Consider the following 20947-nt stretch of genomic DNA (forward strand, 5'->3'; position numbering starts at 1 on the left):
TTTTGTCGCAACCATATTTAAAGTGCCGTTCACGTACTATGTTTAAATAAATCAGTTTGTAAGTAAGGGAAGTTGTTTTCTAGTATTTACAAGCATGTGAAGAAAAATATTTTGAAAGCAAACATGTTTGGCATTAGTTGGCTCGTTGGCCTTTTTTTGTCTTGAGGTTTCACCAGTTAAAATGAGTGTTTCTGAGAGTGAAGTTACAACTGCCTGCCAGAACAGTTACTACATCAAACCTTTATGTGTCTCTACCATCTCTTTGTTGTTTAGATACTTCAGAGTATTGCTAATCATGTCCTGTTTACAAAAGAAGAGCATATGCGGCCTTTTAATGATTTTGTAAAAAGCAATTTTGACGCAGCACGAAGGTAGGCACAGTCTGTGTCGTGTAAAGAGTAAGCGGAGAGCGTTCCTGCAGCCTTTTCCTTTACACTGAGTCCACTGGGCAGATTTCCTTTACCTGCTTATGGTTATTACTGGTTTTGAACTCCAGGTTTTTCCTTGATATCGCGTCCGATTGCCCAGCCAGCGACACCGTCAACCACAGCCTGTCCTTCATCAGCGACGGCAACGTGCTGGCTTTGCACCGCTTGCTGTGGAACAACCAGGAGAAAATCGGCCAGTACCTTTCCAGCAACAGGTAGGACTTCAGAGCTATTACGAAGAAGGGACTGGGGATGGGAAGTGACTTTTTGGAAGTGCTTTCAGATGCTTTTGTTATAATTGCTGAGAACATCGTGGCTGAAAATTCTTACGTTTGGAAACTTTTGTCTTATTGGGAACGTGCCTAACTCCTTTGCTGCCGGCTTCACTGCCAGCCTTTTGTGCAAGTGTGTAGTTGTCTTATCTGTTGTAAAAACTGTTCTACGTGTAACAAAACATTTTTTTTTATTTCTCCATTGAACGCTTTTCTTTTAACTTTAAAAAAGAAAATCCAGCCCATTCAAGGTAAGGAAGGGTAGTGGGCAAAAACTAAGAATTGCTGAGTAGAAGAGGACTTTTCCTTGAACCAGTATGCTGTTTGTAGGGACCACAAGGCTGTTGGAAGACGACCTTTTGACAAGATGGCCACTCTTCTTGCCTACCTGGGTCCTCCTGAGCACAAGCCCGTGGCGGATACCCATTGGTCCAGTTTAAATCTCACTAGTTCCAAATTTGAAGAATTTATGACAAGGTAATGAGATAATCGGGGAGGGTTGTAGGTTTCTAGACTTTAGTCCATAAGGCAAGATAAGTAGTTATTGAAACTCCAGCTTTCGTTTTGAAGGAGAGTTCAAAAAGCTGGGTCTACATAGACCTTTTAGATTTCTGAATAGATTTCAATCTCCAAAATTAAATTGAGAACTGGAAACAGCAGTAATTTTTGTATTTTGACAAAGGTTCAAGATTGTATGAACTTAATGCTTTTGTTTAAAGAGATAAATAAAGAGGGTTTGGGGTATTTTTTTGTTTGTGTGGGATTTTTTTGTTTGTTTGTTTAAATGCAGTTGTGGAAAGTTGATGTCAATGTACTGCTTTTTAGGCATCAAGTACATGAAAAAGAGGAGTTCAAAGCACTGAAAACATTAAATATTTTCTACCAAGCTGGGACATCAAAAGCTGGCAATCCTGTTTTCTACTACATTGCTCGGCGGTAAGAAATCTTTCACCTTCACTGTCTGAAATAAACACATAAAATAAAAAATATTGGGTGTATATTAAAAAGGGACACAGGGACAATGACTTTATAGCACACAAGAATCTGAAAATAGTTTGTCAAATTTTGGTGACAGTATTTTTTGAGTCGTTGCCTAAATCAGAACTGTCATAGATTTGCCATGTGAGTATCTGTGGAAAATACTTAAAATGTTAAATGTTTAATTAATTTTTCATTGTCTCAAGTAAACTACATCTACACTACGTTACTGTTAACCCTTTATCAGTGATTTTAGCATCTTCGTTTTCTGAAGTGTGAGATGCGTAACAGGCTAAAACAAGGGATAAAACTTCTCAAAATGGTCTCTGTATCTTGTTTTAAAGAGTAAGACAAGAATTTACAAATTTCACACATAGTCAAGACCATGATGTTGCTTCAATTCCACCATCATGTTCTAAGTGACAATAATACCATGTTTTTGGAAATGATTGAGGTCTCTGGAAGTATCACTAAAGTAGTAAGAAAAGCTGGTGTTGACCTGTGAACTTTGCAAAAGACTCTGTTTTTTCCAGTGGGCAAAACTTTGGAAGTTTTAAGTCTTCCCTTCTCTGGAAGATAGTGATTCATAACAATGAGTTACATGTGTGGCAGTATTGAAGAATTTAGGAAGAATATCCTGAGATCAGTATTAGTCAGTGTATGGTCAAATAATACTCTCTCTCTTTTTAAAAAAAATAAAATACATGAGTAGTTTTATTTAAATTAATGTTTGTAGTCTTAAAGCTGCAGCTAGAGTAAGAATAGAAGGGAAACGTGGTATTTCAGTCTGGTTATTAAGTAACTGCACTATAAAATCCATGGAGGACAGCATATTCCAAACAGTTTCCATAGCGATTGCACTCCGTACTGAGAGTCATTCTTAGGCTTTTTAAGAAAAGGAAAGTCGTTGCTCACAGCCAGGTGCAACCCAAGACAGAACTGTAAAAATAAGATGAGAGCTGTTGTACCTGTTCTCGGTGCTGTGTTGGTGGTGCCTTTGCTTTTGGAAGTGGTGTTGCTGGTGAGGTTTGGCGTGGCAGCACTGGGACCACTGGTTTTGGCACCGGCGGGGCACGTGGTGGTGCTGCCAAGGTCTGGGATGTTCCCACCAGCACTGATGGTGGTAGTGAGTCCTGATGCCAGTGTGGCTCAGTGGGTGACTGTTTGTACACAGATGTTGTGGACAAGCCAGTAATGGGCCCTAATAAAGCTGGAATATAAATAATAAAGCAGGATGTCACTCGTTTACAGTGTTAGTAAGTACTGAGTGTAACGATAGTAACCACAGTGTTGTTCTGTTATGGATATATATTGAAATTGGACTGTGAAACATGTCTGCAAGAGAATTTGCCTGTTGAAACAACAGATGTAAAAACTGAAAAGGGAGAACATTAAATCGAAAGCACTGCAAAGTAACTTTTTAATTGTCAGCCTACTAGTGGCTGATCACATGCTGAGAATAACACAACTTTATGAAAAAGTGATAACACATATTTAATCTTCTGATTTTGCCCGAAAACGAGTTATGTCATCTTCACCTTTCTGGATATTCTTGTGTTAACTAGTAGCTGTTCAGACAGTATGAAATTCCTAGAATGGGAACTCTGTAGTTGGGTGTATCTTACTGCTACGTGTGTAATTCCGTTTGCATCACTATGAAACCTTAAAATACCTATTCTGTGCGAAAGTCTGCATTTTAAGTTGTTTTACTTGGCTAAGTAGTGTGGAAAGCTGTGACCTTTTGTTTAGTAACTCATGCTTAAGGATTGTTGCATTCAGCAGAAAGGAGTGGATGACTAAAAATAAGCCTTGAACATCAGACACAATAGTGGAAGTGAATCCTCTTTCATAACCGGCCATCTGAAAGGCGTTTGGAGGCAAGTGTTTGTGCAAGTTTGCTCTGGTGTTTTACTGGTGCTGCTTTATGGTCTGTGTGTCCCACCCAGCTGCGGGTTCACCCGTCAGCAGACTGTCCACTGTCGAATCGTGCTTTTGGGGCGAAGAGAGACTAAATGCTACTGAGCTCCAGAACGGGCTCTGGCCTCTTGCACATCTACTCTTCTTCAGTTGTGCAAGAATGGAGCTGATTCCTCTAGTTTGTGATACTGAACTCTAATGAAGTTTTAATCATTGACCAAGTTACCTGGCAGTTTAGCAATCTGAAAAATTGTCTTAAATAAAATAGCTTCATAAACGGTGTCCCAGGGATTTTTTGAATGAACACAAACCTCATTTCCTTCAAGGAAGATGAAAAATCACTGCTAAACCATAGTGACGATGGTCCATGTCAGACACGTGTTCCTGCGTTGCATAAAGGGGTGGTGTGGGGCAGATTCCTGCACATTTCATCCAGGTACCGGATACTTAATGAAAATATTGTTATGCTTTGACATAAGCTGGGCTAGTAGGCGGAATGTTGCTTGCTTTTACCTCCCTTTTTATTGCTTGCTTCCTCCTCAGCTGCTGGGTAATTCCCCAGTTTTTCTCCATGAGGTCACCTTTCCAACCTCCCAGGTGGGGCTTTGCTCTGGGATGGTGCTCTGACATCTGTTCTTCTGATAGGGATGTGGCTCATGGTGCTTATTTGGGGTGTTTGTCTTGCGGTTCCGAGCCAAGTGTTGGGTTTTAAGGTGTGAAATGTGAAAATTAAGGTGTGAAATGTGAAAAGGCTGTTTAGATTGGAGCTGCCCATATGTTTGAGGGCTTGCAGCAGGCAGGGTTTGGGGTTTTTTTGGGGTTGTTTTTTTTTGGTAGTTGGAGATCTTGTTGCTAGGGCATTGTTGAGTCATTTCACTGATATAGCTGGATCAGTTTAGAAGAAACAGTTTAGTTTGTGCTGTGAAATTTAATCCTATCTGTCATTTTTCTTCACATTTTGTTTCCTGGGTGGCAACCTGACTTCTGAAGCCACTGCTCTTCTGTTTTTAATCTCTATGCTGTTACTAAAATGATCAATAAATCAGCAAATATTGATCGTGAAGTACTGCCATTAAGTTCTAAAGTTGATATCCCAAATTAATTAATAGGAGTACGAACTGCTGAGTTATTGCTTCAGACCACAGCTATGCCTACAGCAATTTTAATCGTTCAAAAGCAAGCGTATTTCTACTATAAGGTGTGCTGTGAATATTGTCCTGAAATGCTAAATAGTTATTTGGGAAGAAGTCATTTCTCTGAGGATAGATTATATGACATTTCTCATGGGCTGAACGACCAGCATGCGGAAAACAAGACAAGCGGATGCTGCCGTGTTCCCATCCGTGCCTGTCGGATTTAGTTCAATTTGACTGTGGTGTTGCCAAGCAACAAGTGCACGACTCCCACATTTCCCTGCCTACTCGCTGCTCTGTTATCGACTCATTTGTATTCCAGAAAAATACAAGGAAACCTAAATTTTAGTCTGCTTTATTGAAAGCAGTCTGACTAAGAAGCCCTCTTGCTTGCACCTACCACGGCAAGGCTTGGGCAGGGAGCACAGCTCGAGAATTTGGGAGTGCCATCTCACTTTCATACCCATCTGCAGGTTTTTTTGTTTCCTAGCTTCCCAATCCTGTACATGGATTTGGAAAACCTCGCAACCCCATTTCCGCTTCCAGGCTTTTATCAGCCTGCTTAATGAAGACTTTGGAGTCTAGGTGGCAAGTCATCCAGTATGGGGACTTGCAATTTGCCCCAGACAACTTCTGGAAAAGGATCACTGTCCACTGAATAGTCTCATTATGGGTGAAGCATTCTCAGGGTGTTTAAAGTTTGTCCCGTGTAGGTTTTTTGCGTCCAGTAGAACTTGCCATCCTGTATTGAATTGTTCAGCAAAGACATAAAATGTTTAATGTAATTTTGTCAACTCAAGGAGTTTAGTCATAGCACCTCGTTTTGTGGTTTCTGTCCTACCTTGCAAGCTGAGCTGCCTCGCGCTGCGTGGGATGAAACCGTACGAGTGAGACAGTTCTGGGAAATACCTGCTTCTGAACATGAGTAGGTTGGTACTGGCTTAGAGTCAGTCAGGACTTAGCAAATGCATCGACTGTCCAAAGAGTGGCACGCAGTGACGGTTTTATAACGCTGATCTTGGTGGAATTTATCCATTCATGTGGGGTTGTTTAGCCTGGGGAAAACGCACAGAAGTTGTGCAGGTGGGCTCCTCTTTCCGACCGCTGGTAGCCACTTCATAAATGAGCCACTTGTGCTGCCCGTTGCAGGCACTGCTTGTGCTCTACAGTGTCGACACTGTGACTTGGATGACTACTTCTTGTATACCTGAAATGTATATGAGATGTCAGTCTTTGCTTTGGTGGGGTTTTTTTTAAGTTTTGTGTTCTGTTAGACATGCAGAGTCTGTCTGTTTTGAGAGGGAGAAAGAGCAACCTTTTCTAGTGGTTAGAGATGTGCCTTAGGTATTTGCAAGTTCTAAAGGGTAGGAAGGGGAAGGATAGACCTTATGTTACTATTATCAGCTTATAAATAAACAATACTAGGGATATTTTAGTATGAAAACAATGTAATTTTGTTTAACAGTAATTTTCCCCTGAAAGACGTGAAGATTGAGCCACATACCTGCTTGAAATAGGTGTGTATAACAAAATATCATCTGCTTAGTGATAGTACTGCGCCGATTGGAAAAGAAGCACTGTCACTAATTCGGTTCAATACAAACGTAACTTTATTTTGACTTAAATGCCAATGAAATAACTGTACAAATTCGTTGTGTAACATTTACTGTTAGAAATTAAAACACATTTCTGGTTATAGAAATACTGTTCACCATTGGAAAGTTGTGATTTCTCTGATACCAGTGGTTGTAGATGGTCTACAGCCCTCATGGACACCTAGGAGAAATAGGTAGAGGACTCCAGTCTCAGTAGTGAGGTTTTCTGGGTTTTGCAGCACCTTCATGCTACAATAACTGGAAATTAAATGGCCTGAAATGAATGGAAAACATTGTATAAAGATTTGTTATATTAAGTGAATAATACTTTTTCAGTGAACTTGTTCTTCATTTTTCATTTCATGCTGTTTGCAAAACTTCATCTGTATATCAAGTACCTTTGCCACATAATTTAGATTATTTTCCTAGAGTGGACAGAACCATGCGTGCAATTATTTCTACTCACTGATGGCGCAGATGTCAAGGAGAATAGCATTCATGCTCGTCCTTATAAAGCCAGGATATGGGCATGTTCAATGCCATGGGCTACTTTTTTTTTTTTTTTTTTCCAAGTCACAAGATTCAAGGATTGTTTCAATGACAGCTTGACAACTAATTGCTTAATTGATTTGTTACATAACTTGCATTAGAAATTGGCTGAAACTTCATTTTACTGATCAAAAAGTAGTAGTTTGATACATTCTGGCTGATTTGTGATGTTCTTTTCAGAAAAATATATTAACATTTCAGGTTTTTTGGATGTCACTTGAAATAAAGTTAAGGAGTTCCATTTCATTAATTTGTATAGATGACTCCTTGTTGTTGGAGTGTCATGGCATTGAACATCTTGTGTTTTCCTCTACTTTTATCTTTTTTTTAAAAAACATGGAGAGTGAGAAATAACTTGCCTGCAGTCTAAGTCAAGACAGAGCAAAAAGAGATATCAGCCCCTACCACTCTTCCCATGCTGAAGTTGGACCATGTTGCCTTCTCAGTTTACACCCCCTTAGTAGACATCATGGCATTGTCATATGTAATTCCTAAATTCAAAACTGTTGTTCTTCATATTTAAAATATCCTAATACATATGAAGCAAACATAGATATACATGCTAGCGATTTTTCTCAGGAATAACTTCTGATTAGTGAAACAGCTAGGTTTAGTTCCTTTATTTTTTCCCCTTCCTTTTGCGTGTCATCATAACTTACGAAGAATCTGTGCTGCTATATTACAAGAATTGCTCACTGGCAAGTCAAGCAAGACAATGCAGATATGATACAGGCCTTCTATTTTTTTTTTTCCAGTTGTTTAATGACAAAATCATACATAAAATTAGTACTTAAAATTCTGATGTTTTATTCTGTGCAAGTAAAATTAAAAATTTAAATACAAAATAATCACATTTTTAAAAACAAAATCATAGGTTAGTTTTACTCAATTAAGACATATTAAAATAAGTAGCAGCTTAGTATCAAGACATTAGTGTGCACTTCATCAATAAAGAACTGTTATCTTCTTTAGATCAGAGTCAGAAGTTCGAATTTCTTGTATTTTGATTCATTATTTGACCTGGATGTCTTAACTCGAGCTATGTATCACAGGAACAAACTCAACAATTTTCACAAGATACAAGCCCTTAGCCAAAAACCATTGCCACTGCATTAAGCATTGCGACATAAACCAAATACATCTCACAGGTGCTTGCTTTGGAGGGCACACGAGTATTCAGAATACTTGTGGTGGATTCCTCTTTCCTTAAGGTAGCAGTTGTGCTTTGAGGCGTTTTGGAGTAGTTTGTTGGCATTCCACTGGTGATACTCAAAGTCATGGGAGTGGTGGATGGTCCTGTTGAACGAGCCAGGCTTGAGTTCACATCGGTTGAATCTTTGATGTAGATTGTGTGCGTGGCTGCTGCTTCTTGAGAACTGACCTTCCTGGTCGTCAGCTCTTCCGGATAGAGGAGCAGCGGTCGGTCCGTGCTCGTGAACAGTATGGTTTGGCTTAAGGTGGCCAAGGTAGAAACTTCCTTGGCTTTAAATTGTTTATGTGTTTTTGTCGTTTTGGTTGGTTCACTTGCCACTGGAGAAGCAGCTTTGTCTGCTGCCTTCATCCCTTTGATCATGAGGCTGGGGTCTATAGCCGTGGGAGCCGCTGAGGTTGGTGTGGCATTCAGCCAAAGCCCGGATTGATTGGCGCAGGGAGCCCCTATAACACTGGCAGCTGTTCCCTGCACCCATTTCAGCAAATACGGGATGTTTTGTTTGTCACTGCAGGACCATGGGTTGTTGTATAGAGTTACTACTTGCAGCCGAAAGAGGTGGTCAAAAGCTTTGTCAGGAATGTGCGTGAACTTGTTGTTGTGCAGGTAGAGGCTCGTGAGGTGTTGTAGTCTCAGCAGTGTTCCTGGAAGTATCCGGGACAAGAAGTTGTTGGATAGATCCACCGTCTCTATGTTGTAGGGCATATTGGTTGGAACTGTCCAAAGTTTGTTGCTGCTGAGATTGAGAAACTTGAGACTGCTCAGTGTGTTGTTGATCAGAACAGCTCTTTCCACCATGTTCCTGGAAACATCGAGCACTTTAAGATTCCACTGGTAAGCTGTGTCAAGTTTCTGGAGAACTTTAATGTTGTTGTTTATGGCATATAATTCCCATAAGGACTTGGGCAGATGAGCAGGAACATTCTTGAGCCAATTATTTGAAATATCAAGGGTCCTCAAATTGGTGAATCTCGTTAGCTGATGATCGAGATCTACGAACTGGTTAAAGGACAGATTTAAATATGTAATGTTGTCTTGAAGTCCATGTGGCAGTATAGTTAAGTTTCTGCCTGAACAGTCCACATTCCTGTCGTTTCCTGAGCATGTACAGTTAGAAGGACAAATACCCAAAACAGTGGGTGTGAAAAACAGAAGGACCAGCAGACAGGTAGATGAATTCAATATCTGGTATTCCATTGTTGCCTGGAAATAAATATACCAAAGTGACACCCTTTAAATCCATGTAATATATTTTATTCCTTTATAAGGGTTGTCTTTGCAATGACCACTTGCAGGAGAAATTAAGTAAAAATATCAATAAACCCCTTTGTGGCACGATCCTTTTTAGAATTGTTCAAGAGAGACTTTACAAAGCATCCCTTCATAGACTGTCATGTTGTCTGGCAGAATGAGACTTGTTTTTTCATCTCCCTTTCCCCCTCAAGCTCAAATGAGGGCTTTCTTCCGAAAATGCAAGTCTCTTCCAAATGTTATACAATGTCTGCTTCTTGTTTTTAGTGATTTCAAGCCTATATTATGTTTGGAATAATGTGTTCTTTTATACAGGATGAAAAAATGGCTGTCAACTGGATCTGCTTTACAAATCTCTGCAGCAATGTAGCAGTCCCCCCCACACATACATGCTATTTGCTTAAGTAGAATTGGTTAAAATACATCGTAAATTGTTAGGAATTTAGTTTGAAACCCAGATTCCACGTTCATGCTGACATGCAGATTATTATTTTTCCTTATTGTAGTGTTAATTACATTCTCAAAGCTGGTAACACACGCTCGGAAGCTGAATTAGTGTTAGTAAGAAATCTCTAACACTGCAGCAAATTTCTGGTGCAAGCATCTGTCATCAACTCATAATTTCGTCCTTTATTTCTGCCTCTAATTTCGTAGCAGGCTGTTGTGATTAAAACCAAAAAAAACCCGCAAACTTACCGGGGTCCCTCCTGCGGGATCAGCACATCGTTTCTGGGGAAGATTTGAGCTTAGAGGTCGCCTTGTTCTGGAGAGCAGCTCCAGTGGGTGCCTGTGGGCTGTGCGTGCCTCCTCAGCTGCATCGTACTGCTGCGAGCGGGGCTCTGCAGCCACCTGATCCGCTCCCCGGCAGGACTGCAGAGCTGTCGTCCGTGCTGACTCAAATTTATTGCAAAGCGCCTCGTCGGTAAATGAGCTGGGTTCAGAATTCGAATCCGTCAACTTCTCCCTGTCTGTGCTTTGTGCTGTGTTAGTGCATCGAAACACGGCACGGAGCGCTGCCGGCAGAAACGGCACCGAATGGAATCTCTGGAGGCTGTTTTAGCTTCAGCTGTGATTCCATTTAAATGTTCCTGTTTAAAAAAGTCACGTTAAGTTGTGTTCTTTTTAATCGAAATTAACCTCCCCTCCTGGATAAAGGTTAATGGTAATTTAGGCTTAAGCTACGCTGCCAGAATATCTTTTCATGATTCTGAAATACTCAGTTTTCTGCTCCTCAGACCAGGCTATTGCTGTATTGTCAGGTATGATATAGCTCAGCATGTAAGATTTTACAGATTTCTATAGGAAATCTGTGTCTGAATTTCTCCAGGCAATATGGTAGGGTGGATATAGTTCATTAATGCTGTCAATTTTAACATGGAGTAATGCAACAAGCCTTAAAAAAAGTCGTGCATAATTGGAATGCTGTTCTTTAGGCATATACAATCGTACAGCTTATATAAATGGTAAGAAAAAATGTAAATATCTTTTCCTATGTCCATTGTGTGCACAGCAGCCTAAAATTGCATTTGCATAATTCATGGCTTTAATTTTTATTAGTAATTTTAAGATTTTTGAAGTTTATTGTTGTCATATATGCAAGCATGTGCTCTGTGCAACATCCACAAATATATTTCCTCCTCAAATAAATTCTTTGCTGTTTGGCAGAGATGTCATGGAAGGCCAGCTTCAGTGTACAGCAACTTCTTTCTATAGATGTAAGTATTCAATACTGGTAAAAAACCCTCAGTTTACCTCTGAGACCACCCTCCTACTTCCCACCAAACAGTTGGCTTATCAAAATGCATGGTCGTGGACAGGATGGTGAGCTTCGCTTTTACTCAGGGCCCAGAAGGGAACATGTAAAACACTTAAACACCTTGAATTAAAAGGAATCTAGCATCCACGCAGCATTAAATTAATTTTTAAAGTTTATATTAGTAATATTGAGTGCATTCTGAAAATACTGCCTCACACAGACATTAGTGAATGCACACGACTAATTGTGTTAATCATTTGCCTGGGCGTTCTGCAAACTGTTTCTATTTTATCCATAAAAATCATAAGTATTTAGGTAAAAGGCTTTTTGTGCTTGTTCTCCAAGTGTTTGGAGACATGTCAGCTTTTTAGTGACCACTGTATTAACTGTTTACTTGCACCATTCTCTGCTTTACCAAACAATAGTGTGAAGTGACTGGAGGGTTTAGACTGGTAAATTTTTTGGCAATATTTGATCTGAAGGAAACCTCGTTACTATTAATAATGAACAAGTGGTGGCTGCGAGGAGGATTTGTGTCCCATACCTGTAATCCATTTGTTACCAGGTTGGTACCAGTCATGTGCAGCAAATGGACCTTTGTGTGAAAGAGGGGGGTGTGTGCACGTCGAGGCGGTTAGACTTGGGTTTGACTTGGAAGCTTTGTGTCTCAGCAAATGCTTTAAGTGACCAAACCATCTTTGAATGAGAAAGCTTTATTAAAATCAACTTGACTTCATTGCATTTGCTTATACAGCCTAATAGAACAAACGATTTTTAGAAGCTCTGGTTACCTCTAAAGCGGTGCTGTTTCTTGAAAGCTCCATGTCTATGCGTAGGTTACACACACATATGCATATGCTGTTTTCTGTAGTCTCCAAAATCTGGCATCACTAATTTCAGATAACTAGTGGGCACAATCCATATTGTATTTTGAAATGATTTGCTTCAGGCAGAAGCAGGTTGTTCCCTTCTGTGAAAGCTGAAGTTGAGACACACTGGGGAAGTGCCTGCGCTGCGGTCTCGCTGCTCTTGCCCGCGTCAACTTCTCCTTTTTTCAGTTGTTTGAAGAATACTTCATTTCAGAAAAATGTGAAGTGTGCTGGAAATCAATTTTGGCAGCCTACAAAGGGTATTCTGGCGCTGGCAGCTGGGGCAGTGGTTCATCAGTCTCTCGAATAAGGAAGTCGGGTGGTGGGGGCAATTGTTCCTCTGTTTCTGAGTGACATTCCGGGTACTTGCCGAGATCTGAGCTCTGATCTTCAGTTGGTTCCCTGAGCCAGTCGGGTGGAGGTGGCAGATGTGGGGATTCAGGGAGAGGACAGGGGTGGTGCGCACAGCTCGCCGCTTCGGAGACGGGAGCTGGAGAGGTGTCCGTGTCGGGGACTGGAACACCGGCCGCGGAGCCGTCCTCTGCTGGTGGAGGCAACTGGCTGTTCTCATTGCTGGTCGTGCAGTGGGGCGGCTTCTCTGATGCAGTGGGGTCGTGCTGTAGGTTGGTGTCCAGTTTTAATTTCCAAGGCAACATAAATAAAACCGATGAACGTTTGGTAACCTGGTCAGAATCCATAAAGCCATCCGGTGTGTCTCCATCTGCAAAGGGAGAACGACCTGCCCAGTTTGCATCAACTAGAGCCGGCCTCCTGCAGCACTTCCACAGAAGAATTATCACAATAGCCATTATCATACTAATCAAAATGATGCCAATTATCAGTGCTGCTATCCAGCTTCCTTCGCTGGGTTCTGCGTGTGCTTCGGGGAGCTGAGATGGTGTCGTAACAGTCAGTGCTCTTCTAGATTTGTGTAAAATGGGTCCGTTTGCTTCCAGCTGATATAGAGGAGCTTTGTCTTCTGTTGGACTCCCGATGCTGGTGTATGTGTTTCTTTTATGCATGGAAATGTTTTGAGGTATTGCTGTAGAAAGGGATTTCCAGATTCCTCCGTAGAAGAGAACCAGTATTACTTGGCTGCTGGCCATTTTCCTGCAGCCTCTTTAAATGTCTCCTCTCCTAGAGCAGGGATGAAATATATTAACTTGAAAACTGCATTTGTTTTATAGTTACACCTTACTGACACCAGACAATTTCGTGTTAATACTATAGTATTGAAAATAATGTTAGATTTAATGTTTAAAATTTCAAGTCTGTTCCCGTTTGCATAATAGCAGGTTTGTCACTCACTTCCCAAACAGCAGGCAGATTTCCAACACTATTGATCGTTCTAATTAAGTGACTTTGTTGAAGAGAATGTCTTGGTTATTATTACTTTTTTTCACCTGATCAGAAAAAGGCATCAGCAGAGAAGTCCTGAGGGTGTTTCAAAATAACAACATTTATCAATCATGTAAATGGTGGTGGAGCTGGAACAGAATGAGAAACACTCACAGCAGCATCGACAAACAGGATTGTCACGAGTAAAGAAAATTGTCTTGTTTTGATGGAAATAGGCCGAGATCTAAGTAAAAGGCTCTTTAATTCTCTTAAACGTTGATTTCCTGTTCTTGCCTCTCTTTAGCAGTTAAGGGTAGAGCACAATAGTTTTTAAAAAGTTGCTAAATACTGATGGTGTAATGGAACGGCGTTCTAATGTTGAACTGTCTTCATGGATAAATTTCTGCACGTGGAACACTTTTTGTAATGAAGGAGAGTTAATGTTAAACTGTTGGCCTGAAACAGATTTTTGTTTTTCCCCCTGTACTGTTCAGGTCTCTGAATGTCTCTGTATGAGAGAAATCGTAAAATACATCTACGTAATGATTTTTTTATCTGAAGCTACTTTCATGCAATTGGAGCCAATTTATTAGTTACTCTAATGCTAGTCATGTGATGCTGTTCCTGGGAAATTTATATGCATAAACCTTTGTGGGTTTCCAAACAAGCACAGTTAAATTTGAGATGCAACAGTGTAAACGCCTATGAGTAGTAAATTAATGCTTCTCGAGAACATTATGATCTAAACTCTGTAAGGTTTGTAACCGGTTAAAAGGATTCAATTTAATTTTCTCTGCTCCCCTCTTTTCAAAACACAGTCAAACAATACTTACATGTAAAGTTCATAAAAGTTCCTAGTAGCAACATCAAACAACGTGTATTTGAAACCCTGATGCTTTCAAGATACAGACACTCAACAGGAGCTTGGAGTACCCCCTGAGGTCAGGACAGTGCAGTTCCATTTCACACCAGACAGAACAAATACTAAGCCTTTCCATCATGAAGCTGATGCTTACCTGCACATTTCTCTTCCATTAAGCAAGCACTGCCCTAGTGCTGGCTGGAAGCTGAGGCAGACAGGCTGTGCTGGAAGTCAAGCAGCTCAAAATGGCTCGTTTCATGGTGAAGCAGGTTTCTGCAGCCAAAGAGGAAGTTTACTGACAGTAGCTGCAGGAAGTGACAAGAGTGGGGAGGTTGCTAAGAGCCTTATCTCAGAGTTTGCATGCTTTACGAGAAAACTTTTCAGCTCTGTGCTTTTATAAAACTGAAATATTTAAATGTTTGTGGCTCTTGTCTGGTATATGTAGGTATGTAGGAATTCATAAATACTTATTTGCCTGTCTTTGTTGAAAGTAGTTACAGTTACTTCTGTGAGAGTCAAAAATTATGCAAGTTTAGATTGTATTTGATCTTCCTGATTTAATTTCAGTGGTGGGTTTGGTGCGCTGTCATGATTATTAGTGGAAAAGCAGCCCGAGGTTCGTTGCAGTGAGTCATAGAAGGCTATCTGCTCGCAGCATGCTGGCTTGCTTACACATCCTGCTTTGTGTAGTTGCATTAAAAGGCAGGTAACTACAGATTTCACCCTTCTCCTGCCTCCTACTCTCCATGTTATCTTTCTGTCTGCATGACTTTGGTACCTGCTGCCATCATTAATGGGGGGCTGTGCTCTCTGAGCAGCTGTTTTCCTACTGTCTTTGTCCATATCATTTAGTGTAACCCAAACTACTTTTCTTTTGTCTCCTTGAGCATTTTTGCCTAGAAAGGCTGCCTGTCAGAAAGAAACCCGCACAAATATGTCCTCGTGGCATTTTGCAAGTGTGTTGTGCCAGTGCCAAGTAGCTACTGCCAGATCCTTCTGCAGCTTCTTCATCTCTTCCTGCTTTTCTTGTTGTGACTCTCTTCTGGTTGCACTAGTTCTCTTTTTCAGGCTCTCCCTGCTCCTGCAGCACACACAAATCCTGATCCCATACTCACATTAGAACTCAGTTTCTTCTCCAATTCCTCCATCTCATCCCCATTCTTTTCAATCCTCATAGTCTCCACCTGTCTTTTGCCACAGTTCCCACCTCATTGACAGTTCTCTTCTCCTTTCTGTTTTTCCATCCTTCCACTGATAAGATCATGATTCTTTCCTTTTTTGCCCACTTTTTCATGACACTGCTGATTTATCCCTTTAATCTGCTGCCTACTAACAACTTACTGTGTTCCCGTGTCCAGGCTGGTTCTTACAGATTCATTCTCCTGTCTTAGTTCTGTTATCTTCCTAGCTGTGAGCAGTTTTACACCAGGTTAAATTCCCACGTTTGCTACCTTAGATTCTTTTTTTTAGTACTTGCACAGCCTCTGCTGTTGCCTCATGTGCTCATGATCATTTTAGGGAAGGAGAAGGCAGCTGCAATGCAGCATCCCCCAACCCTGCCCTTCAGCTCTCTTTCTCTCACCAATGTGAGATGTTCTCAGTTCATCTCCCCTAAGCACCAGGTTGTCATCACCGATCCATCACAGTTTGCCCTTTTTCTTCTCCTGGCCTTTCTCCTCACTTTTTAGGAATGCTTGACATAATCCCCTGTCCTCTCATTCTGCTTGTGTGTTGTGTTGCACCTCCTCCCTTTGAGCTCTAAGATCTGAATATGTGGTTTATGGCAGATTCATTGGAATTTGCTCTCTAGTTGGATTTTTTCCTTTCTTCAATGAACTTACTTTCTAATGACTCCCAGTTCTGGGCTAAGCTTGCAAACTCCTTCCAACTTTATCCTCCTTACTACACAAACCACCTTTGACACGGGCAGTTGCATTTTTTTTGAGATCTTGTGCTCTCTTGGCTTCCTCGCATACTGTCTTTTTGTTGCTTTTCTGTTGCTTCTTTACCTGCCCTTTCAGATAAGTTTGTGGGTGATGTAATGGGGATTCAGTCTTATGTCCTGATTCTTTCCAACTCTTACAAACCATCTCTTGTGTCAAAAATGTTTGTTACAGATGCACTCGATGTTTAGAGCTTTGTCACTACGCAGTTTTAACCCTTGCAACAGTGGTGCAACAGATCCTCTTTAACCCCGAGTAGCTTGTGAAAAACTTCTCCTGTTTCCTTAAAATGACAAACCTCTGTGGTAGTGACACGGGATGCAGACATCCCCCAGAAATAAGGGAAAAGACAGGTCTCTCTGAGAATAGAGAAACTAAAAGTTGTGGTGCTTCTTGAAGAATTTTTTTGGCATGTTCTAGTTGGTTGTGTTAGGGCAAAGTGGAGTATGTTTCTATATGGATGTTTCCGTGATGCAAGAAATCACTGCTAGTCATCAGAGAAGACTTTTACTGACCTTTAGCAAATGTTATAGGAATATATAACATTCAAAAATGCCCTGTGTAATTTTTTAAATAATATTTTGACTTACATAGTATCACATAAGCTATTTAAAAACTGATATTGCTAGTTTATTGGAGATAATGAATTGAAGCAGTTCTCATATGCTAACATAGAATACAAACTTCATATATTCGTACGCAAGGTCGGAACGCAATAAAAATGATTCGAATCTTAATCTGGTTCAAAAGCAATTAAGCTTGTTTAAGAAAGTTCTCGATGGAAAAACCTGAAAGGGCATTTTGGGAGAGACCAGATCCTGGTTCAGGAATTGCGTCGAAGTCGCGACTGAGCTGTGGTTTTCTCAGGACTGGAAGCTGGCCCTGCCTGCGAAGCGCCCTGTGGCACCGTGTAGCTGCTACACCAACAGGCCTTTCCTTTTCTCCCTGCTGGTGGTCTCGGAGAATGGGCAAACTTCTGTCCTTTTGTTTTATCCCCTTCAGCTCCTGTCGCCGATTTCTGGTCAAAGGCGTGAAACTGGTCTTGAGGCTATTTCTAAGAAGCTATTTAACAGTCTTATTCCCTCCTACATCTACACGTTGCTGCAGCGTTCCCGCTGTCATAAGAAGCAAAACCCTAAGATCTGAATTTAGCTTTCCAGTGTTAAAATTCGTGTTGTTTCTTGAAAGCTGGGGGTTTGCCTCATATCAATGATGTATAAAATGCAAAAGATGAGTTTTTACCTGAGTAGGGATTAAATCTCAACTACAAAATTGGTTAAAATGGGTTTGTGTGACTTTGGTTCTTTGTTTTCCTGTTCATTTTGTATTTCTTTAGTGAGTTTCTCAGTAGTTTCGTCTTCAGTCTTCCTTTGGATCGCAGCATTTCTGCCTGATACCAAGTCTTGCATTATCACATCTGTACCAGTTGTCTCCGTAGGCATCCTCTGCCATGTTCCTGCTGCACTTGGCCATAAACTGTTCGTAGCCAGAAGATCGCCGTTGCTCCTCGGCCTACGTTTTCCTCGCTTAGTTTTTTTGAGATATGACATTTTGTTTGCTATTATGACTGTCGACAGAAATAAGAAGGTGCAGATAAGCACAAGTACTGCTATTATAATGAAACAAATCAGTATGAGAGACTTATTGTCTTCACATGTTTCTTTTGTCGTTGTACTCTTGGGTTTGCTGGTATTCCTGGGTCCTCCAGCAGCAGAAACCGCACTTCTGGCAGGGGAAGATGTTGAATTTGGGGCCATTGTCGAGGATAAGGACTGCAGGGTACTTCTCTGCATTTCAAAAGTAGTTGTTTCACTGTTGAAATTGATGCTTAGAGGAGAATTTGTACTGTCTTCTGTTATGTTCTGGCTTCCACTTAGGTTTTGGCTGATAGGATTCCAGGTTCCATTTATAATCCTAGGATAATCAGTATGGTTGGCACTTGTTTGCAAACACAGAGAAAATATTATCATGATAGGGAAGGAGAAGTGTGGTTTACTGTGTCTCTTCATCTTCATTTTCCTATTTAGTCACCTGCAAAAGTACAAATCGTGGTATTAGTTTAGCAAGTGGTAGTGCTTGAGGTTTGAATGGGACTTCTCGGGGAATAGCAGGCGGCAGCCTTCCTGATGAACAATATGGAACTTGACCTCAATTTTAGTAGGTGTAGGAGGAAGAGTTCAAGTACTTGGAATTCTGAAAGGATGAGTTGTCTCAAACTTCTGACAGTTTGAGGTTTGTTTCTATAAATAGATCAAAAAAGAACATGGAGCAAAGAGAAAGGAAAGTGTTCCCTACTAACTACTCAGTGATGTAGAGGCAGACTCGGTGGTAGTTCCTCCTCTTCAAAGCTAATCATATTACAACTTCAAGTTCATCACTTCTGCTTTTACACAGGGAAAGGAGAAACTCATGTAAATTTACAGATTACTGCTTCCTACTTTCCTGTATTCCCCTGAATGTGGGGAATGTAACTATGCTTGTAGAGATGGCCAAGGGAAAAGCGTTTATCTAAAATGTTCCTCTAAGTGGCAGCAGTAAATTATTTCAGTTGTTTATATTTCTTAGCACAGCTGTCTGGAGTTATTGCATAAATGCCTAGCAAAATCTTTGTTCTCTAATTTTGCTGCTTTATTGTACAAAAGGCTGTTTATCACAAATGAACTTCTCAAATTTTTCTCACAAACATGCTACAGATTGTGACATTTTCTTTGAAACGCCCGAGATAATTATGCAAATGATATTAGCATTAATGTGTTCTGTTTCACATTTGTGTAGTTTTTCAAATCTGTACCTGTTGACTTTGTCTGGAGGGCAGGAAACTGATCTTTACGTCAGTCTCATACCATGATAATAACCTCAAAATAATAGTGACAAATCAGACAAGCAGTGACCCACTCCCCTGCTGCAGCTCCGTCCAGTTTGCATGAGACACGTTCAGACCTAAAGGCTTATCATCCCATGCAGTGCCTCTCTTTCCCCTATTAACAGAACAAAATGTTTCCTTTTATGTTACAGACTGTTTGTTTCAAATGTAAACAATATGGAGAATGACGGAAAGAAACAGGACAATTTTTGTAAATACATTTGTTCTTGAAGATATTACTTAAAAGGCAATGAAGCCTATCTGTGTGTGTGTAAGATTAGGTAATTTTGAAATATTTGGGTGATGTTTGCTTTTATCGTGGTCAAAAGTTACCATGCCTCCCAAAGAACTTCCTGTGTTCACTCCCAAAAATCAGAGGGGTGACCTTGCCTGTCTCGCCAAACCCAAATGGCAGTCCTCCGTGTTCCTGAAATCCCCAGGAAAGCGGAAGAAGTGATCTGCCTGGTACGCAGCCAGGGGACAAACTGGGTGTCCCTCCTTGCATGGCGAAGGGGCAGCAAAAGATCACATATCTTTTTACTTTGCAGCTCACCCCAACATAAATCTAGGCTCCCTTCGGAGATGAATACTTGTTGTTAACAGTAATAATTGTTGTTAACAGAAATACTTGTTGTTAAGTTTGAACTATAAACCATCTCAGTAATCAACTGCAGCTCAGGTAGAATGTTTATTTTCATATGGTGAAGGTTGCCTGGAGGCTGCCTTGTAGCAGACTTTAAATAGGAAATAGGCAAAACCCAGCAAAGCCTTTTTTTGGAAACAAAACAACGTTTCACATAAAGTTTCTGCACAACATGCAGAACTGAGATGCGTTTGCCGGTACAGATACCCTCCAACATTTAATGTTGCTGTCTGAGAGTTGCCCATCTGTCTACTCCCTCCAAGAATACAGCCAGTCCGATGTTAATTGTAGCATTCTAGACCAGATGTGCTTTTCATAAAAATAAACAAACTGATGTTGTTAAGGGCTTCACTTAAAGTCACGAGAGCAAAGGAACTGATCATTAAAGAACTGTTTTTTCTTTTAGTTGAACCCTTTGTGTGTAGGTATTGATAGAATCTTCTGTCAGTGCACTGCAAGATCTGCACCGCGTGGGAACAACCGAGCTGAGTAGAGACTGTCACTGTTCAGAATTCGGAGTCTGATTATGAATAACCTTTAACATGACTAAAGATTCAGTTCTATCAGCTTCCTTAATTCAATCGAGATAATATTTTTATGCATCGTTACGATATTGGAGTTACTCAAACTACTTTAAAAATATTTTTGCGTATAATTTTCCATAAAAAGTTCGAGGTGGAAGTTAAAATAGGAGAAGGAAAAAGTGTACTTACCGTGCCAAGAGGTAGTCAAAAGAAAATTGGTGTTTCAGGTGTTTAGTTCTTTAAAAGTAAAATTTCTTTGTGCATATATTTGCTCTTAGGAGGTGAACGACCCTGAACATGAAGCAAGTAGATTTAGACAATACTGGTATTTTTTAAGCAAATCTGTAACTGAAATTATATGTCGTTTACTCTAAGTGGAGAACTGAAACCACAGAGATGACACACTTCCTTTTTGTAACAACTATACCATGACACGTTAGGGGGGGAAAAACACCAACTTGCCCAAATTAGCTCTCAGAACAACAGGAAGTAACACAGGGAAGAAAAAAGTATCTCTGGCAAACAAATATTCTACGTTCATGAAATTTATCTCCTGAGTTATCCTGGACTCAGGTGGTTTACCTCCAGTGCCATCAGGAGCAGTGTCCCAGTACAATCAAAGCTACCTACGTGCTTACGGAATTTATTAGCTCTTTCTGTGGCCTGTTGGTTTACTTTGGGAGAGTTGAGTTACTGCTAGCCTGAAACAGTGATAGGGGTTTAAAAGTGCCTGAGATGTTCACGAGCTGCTGTTGAATTTGATTTTTAATTAGTTGTTCCTAGTAGAACTGCCTGCTGTGCTAACTCTGGAGACTT

At 40.6% G+C, this 20947-nt stretch overlaps 4 protein-coding genes across 7 annotated transcripts in view; 1 reads left to right on the plus strand and 3 right to left on the minus strand.

The window, feature by feature from the left end:
- Nucleotides 1–20947, plus strand: part of NF1 (neurofibromin 1) — a 90037-nt gene that overhangs the window by 43811 nt on the left and 25279 nt on the right. For all 4 annotated transcript variants that reach the window (XM_086624768.1, XM_086624767.1, XM_086624769.1 and 1 more), the window contains 4 exons: nt 274–371; nt 497–643; nt 1031–1177; nt 1526–1636. In XM_086624768.1, coding sequence (XP_086480894.1) covers nt 274–371; nt 497–643; nt 1031–1177; nt 1526–1636 — 503 coding nt within the window. The remainder of the gene's footprint in view (nt 1–273; nt 372–496; nt 644–1030; nt 1178–1525; nt 1637–20947) is intronic.
- OMG (oligodendrocyte myelin glycoprotein) lies at nt 7960–9282 on the minus strand. Its single transcript, XM_009977596.2, has one exon. The coding sequence runs from the start codon at nt 9277–9279 to the stop codon at nt 7960–7962; it is 1320 nt and encodes a 439-aa protein (XP_009975898.2). The 5' UTR covers nt 9280–9282.
- On the minus strand, nt 12042–14404 carry EVI2B (ecotropic viral integration site 2B). The gene is made up of 2 exons (XM_009977595.2): nt 14313–14404; nt 12042–13095 (listed from the first exon to the last, which is right to left on the minus strand). The coding sequence occupies exon 2, from the start codon at nt 13062–13064 to the stop codon at nt 12210–12212; it is 855 nt and encodes a 284-aa protein (XP_009975897.2). The 5' UTR covers nt 13065–13095; nt 14313–14404; the 3' UTR covers nt 12042–12209.
- On the minus strand, nt 16972–20483 carry EVI2A (ecotropic viral integration site 2A). Its single transcript, XM_009977594.2, has 2 exons — nt 20321–20483; nt 16972–18132 (listed from the first exon to the last, which is right to left on the minus strand). The coding sequence occupies exon 2, from the start codon at nt 18114–18116 to the stop codon at nt 17355–17357; it is 762 nt and encodes a 253-aa protein (XP_009975896.2). The 5' UTR covers nt 18117–18132; nt 20321–20483; the 3' UTR covers nt 16972–17354.

This window comes from Tauraco erythrolophus, chromosome 21, assembly GCF_009769465.1.
Source record: "Tauraco erythrolophus isolate bTauEry1 chromosome 21, bTauEry1.pri, whole genome shotgun sequence".
Taxonomy (NCBI): domain Eukaryota; kingdom Metazoa; phylum Chordata; class Aves; order Musophagiformes; family Musophagidae; genus Tauraco; species Tauraco erythrolophus.

Excerpts from the sequence above, each read along its gene's own strand:
- EVI2B (XM_009977595.2), bottom strand. The coding sequence starts at position 13,064 with ATGGCCAGCAGCCAAGTAATACTGGTTCTCTTCTACGGAGGAATCTGG.
- EVI2A (XM_009977594.2), bottom strand. The coding sequence starts at position 18,116 with ATGAAGATGAAGAGACACAGTAAACCACACTTCTCCTTCCCTATCATG.
- OMG (XM_009977596.2), bottom strand. The coding sequence starts at position 9,279 with ATGGAATACCAGATATTGAATTCATCTACCTGTCTGCTGGTCCTTCTG.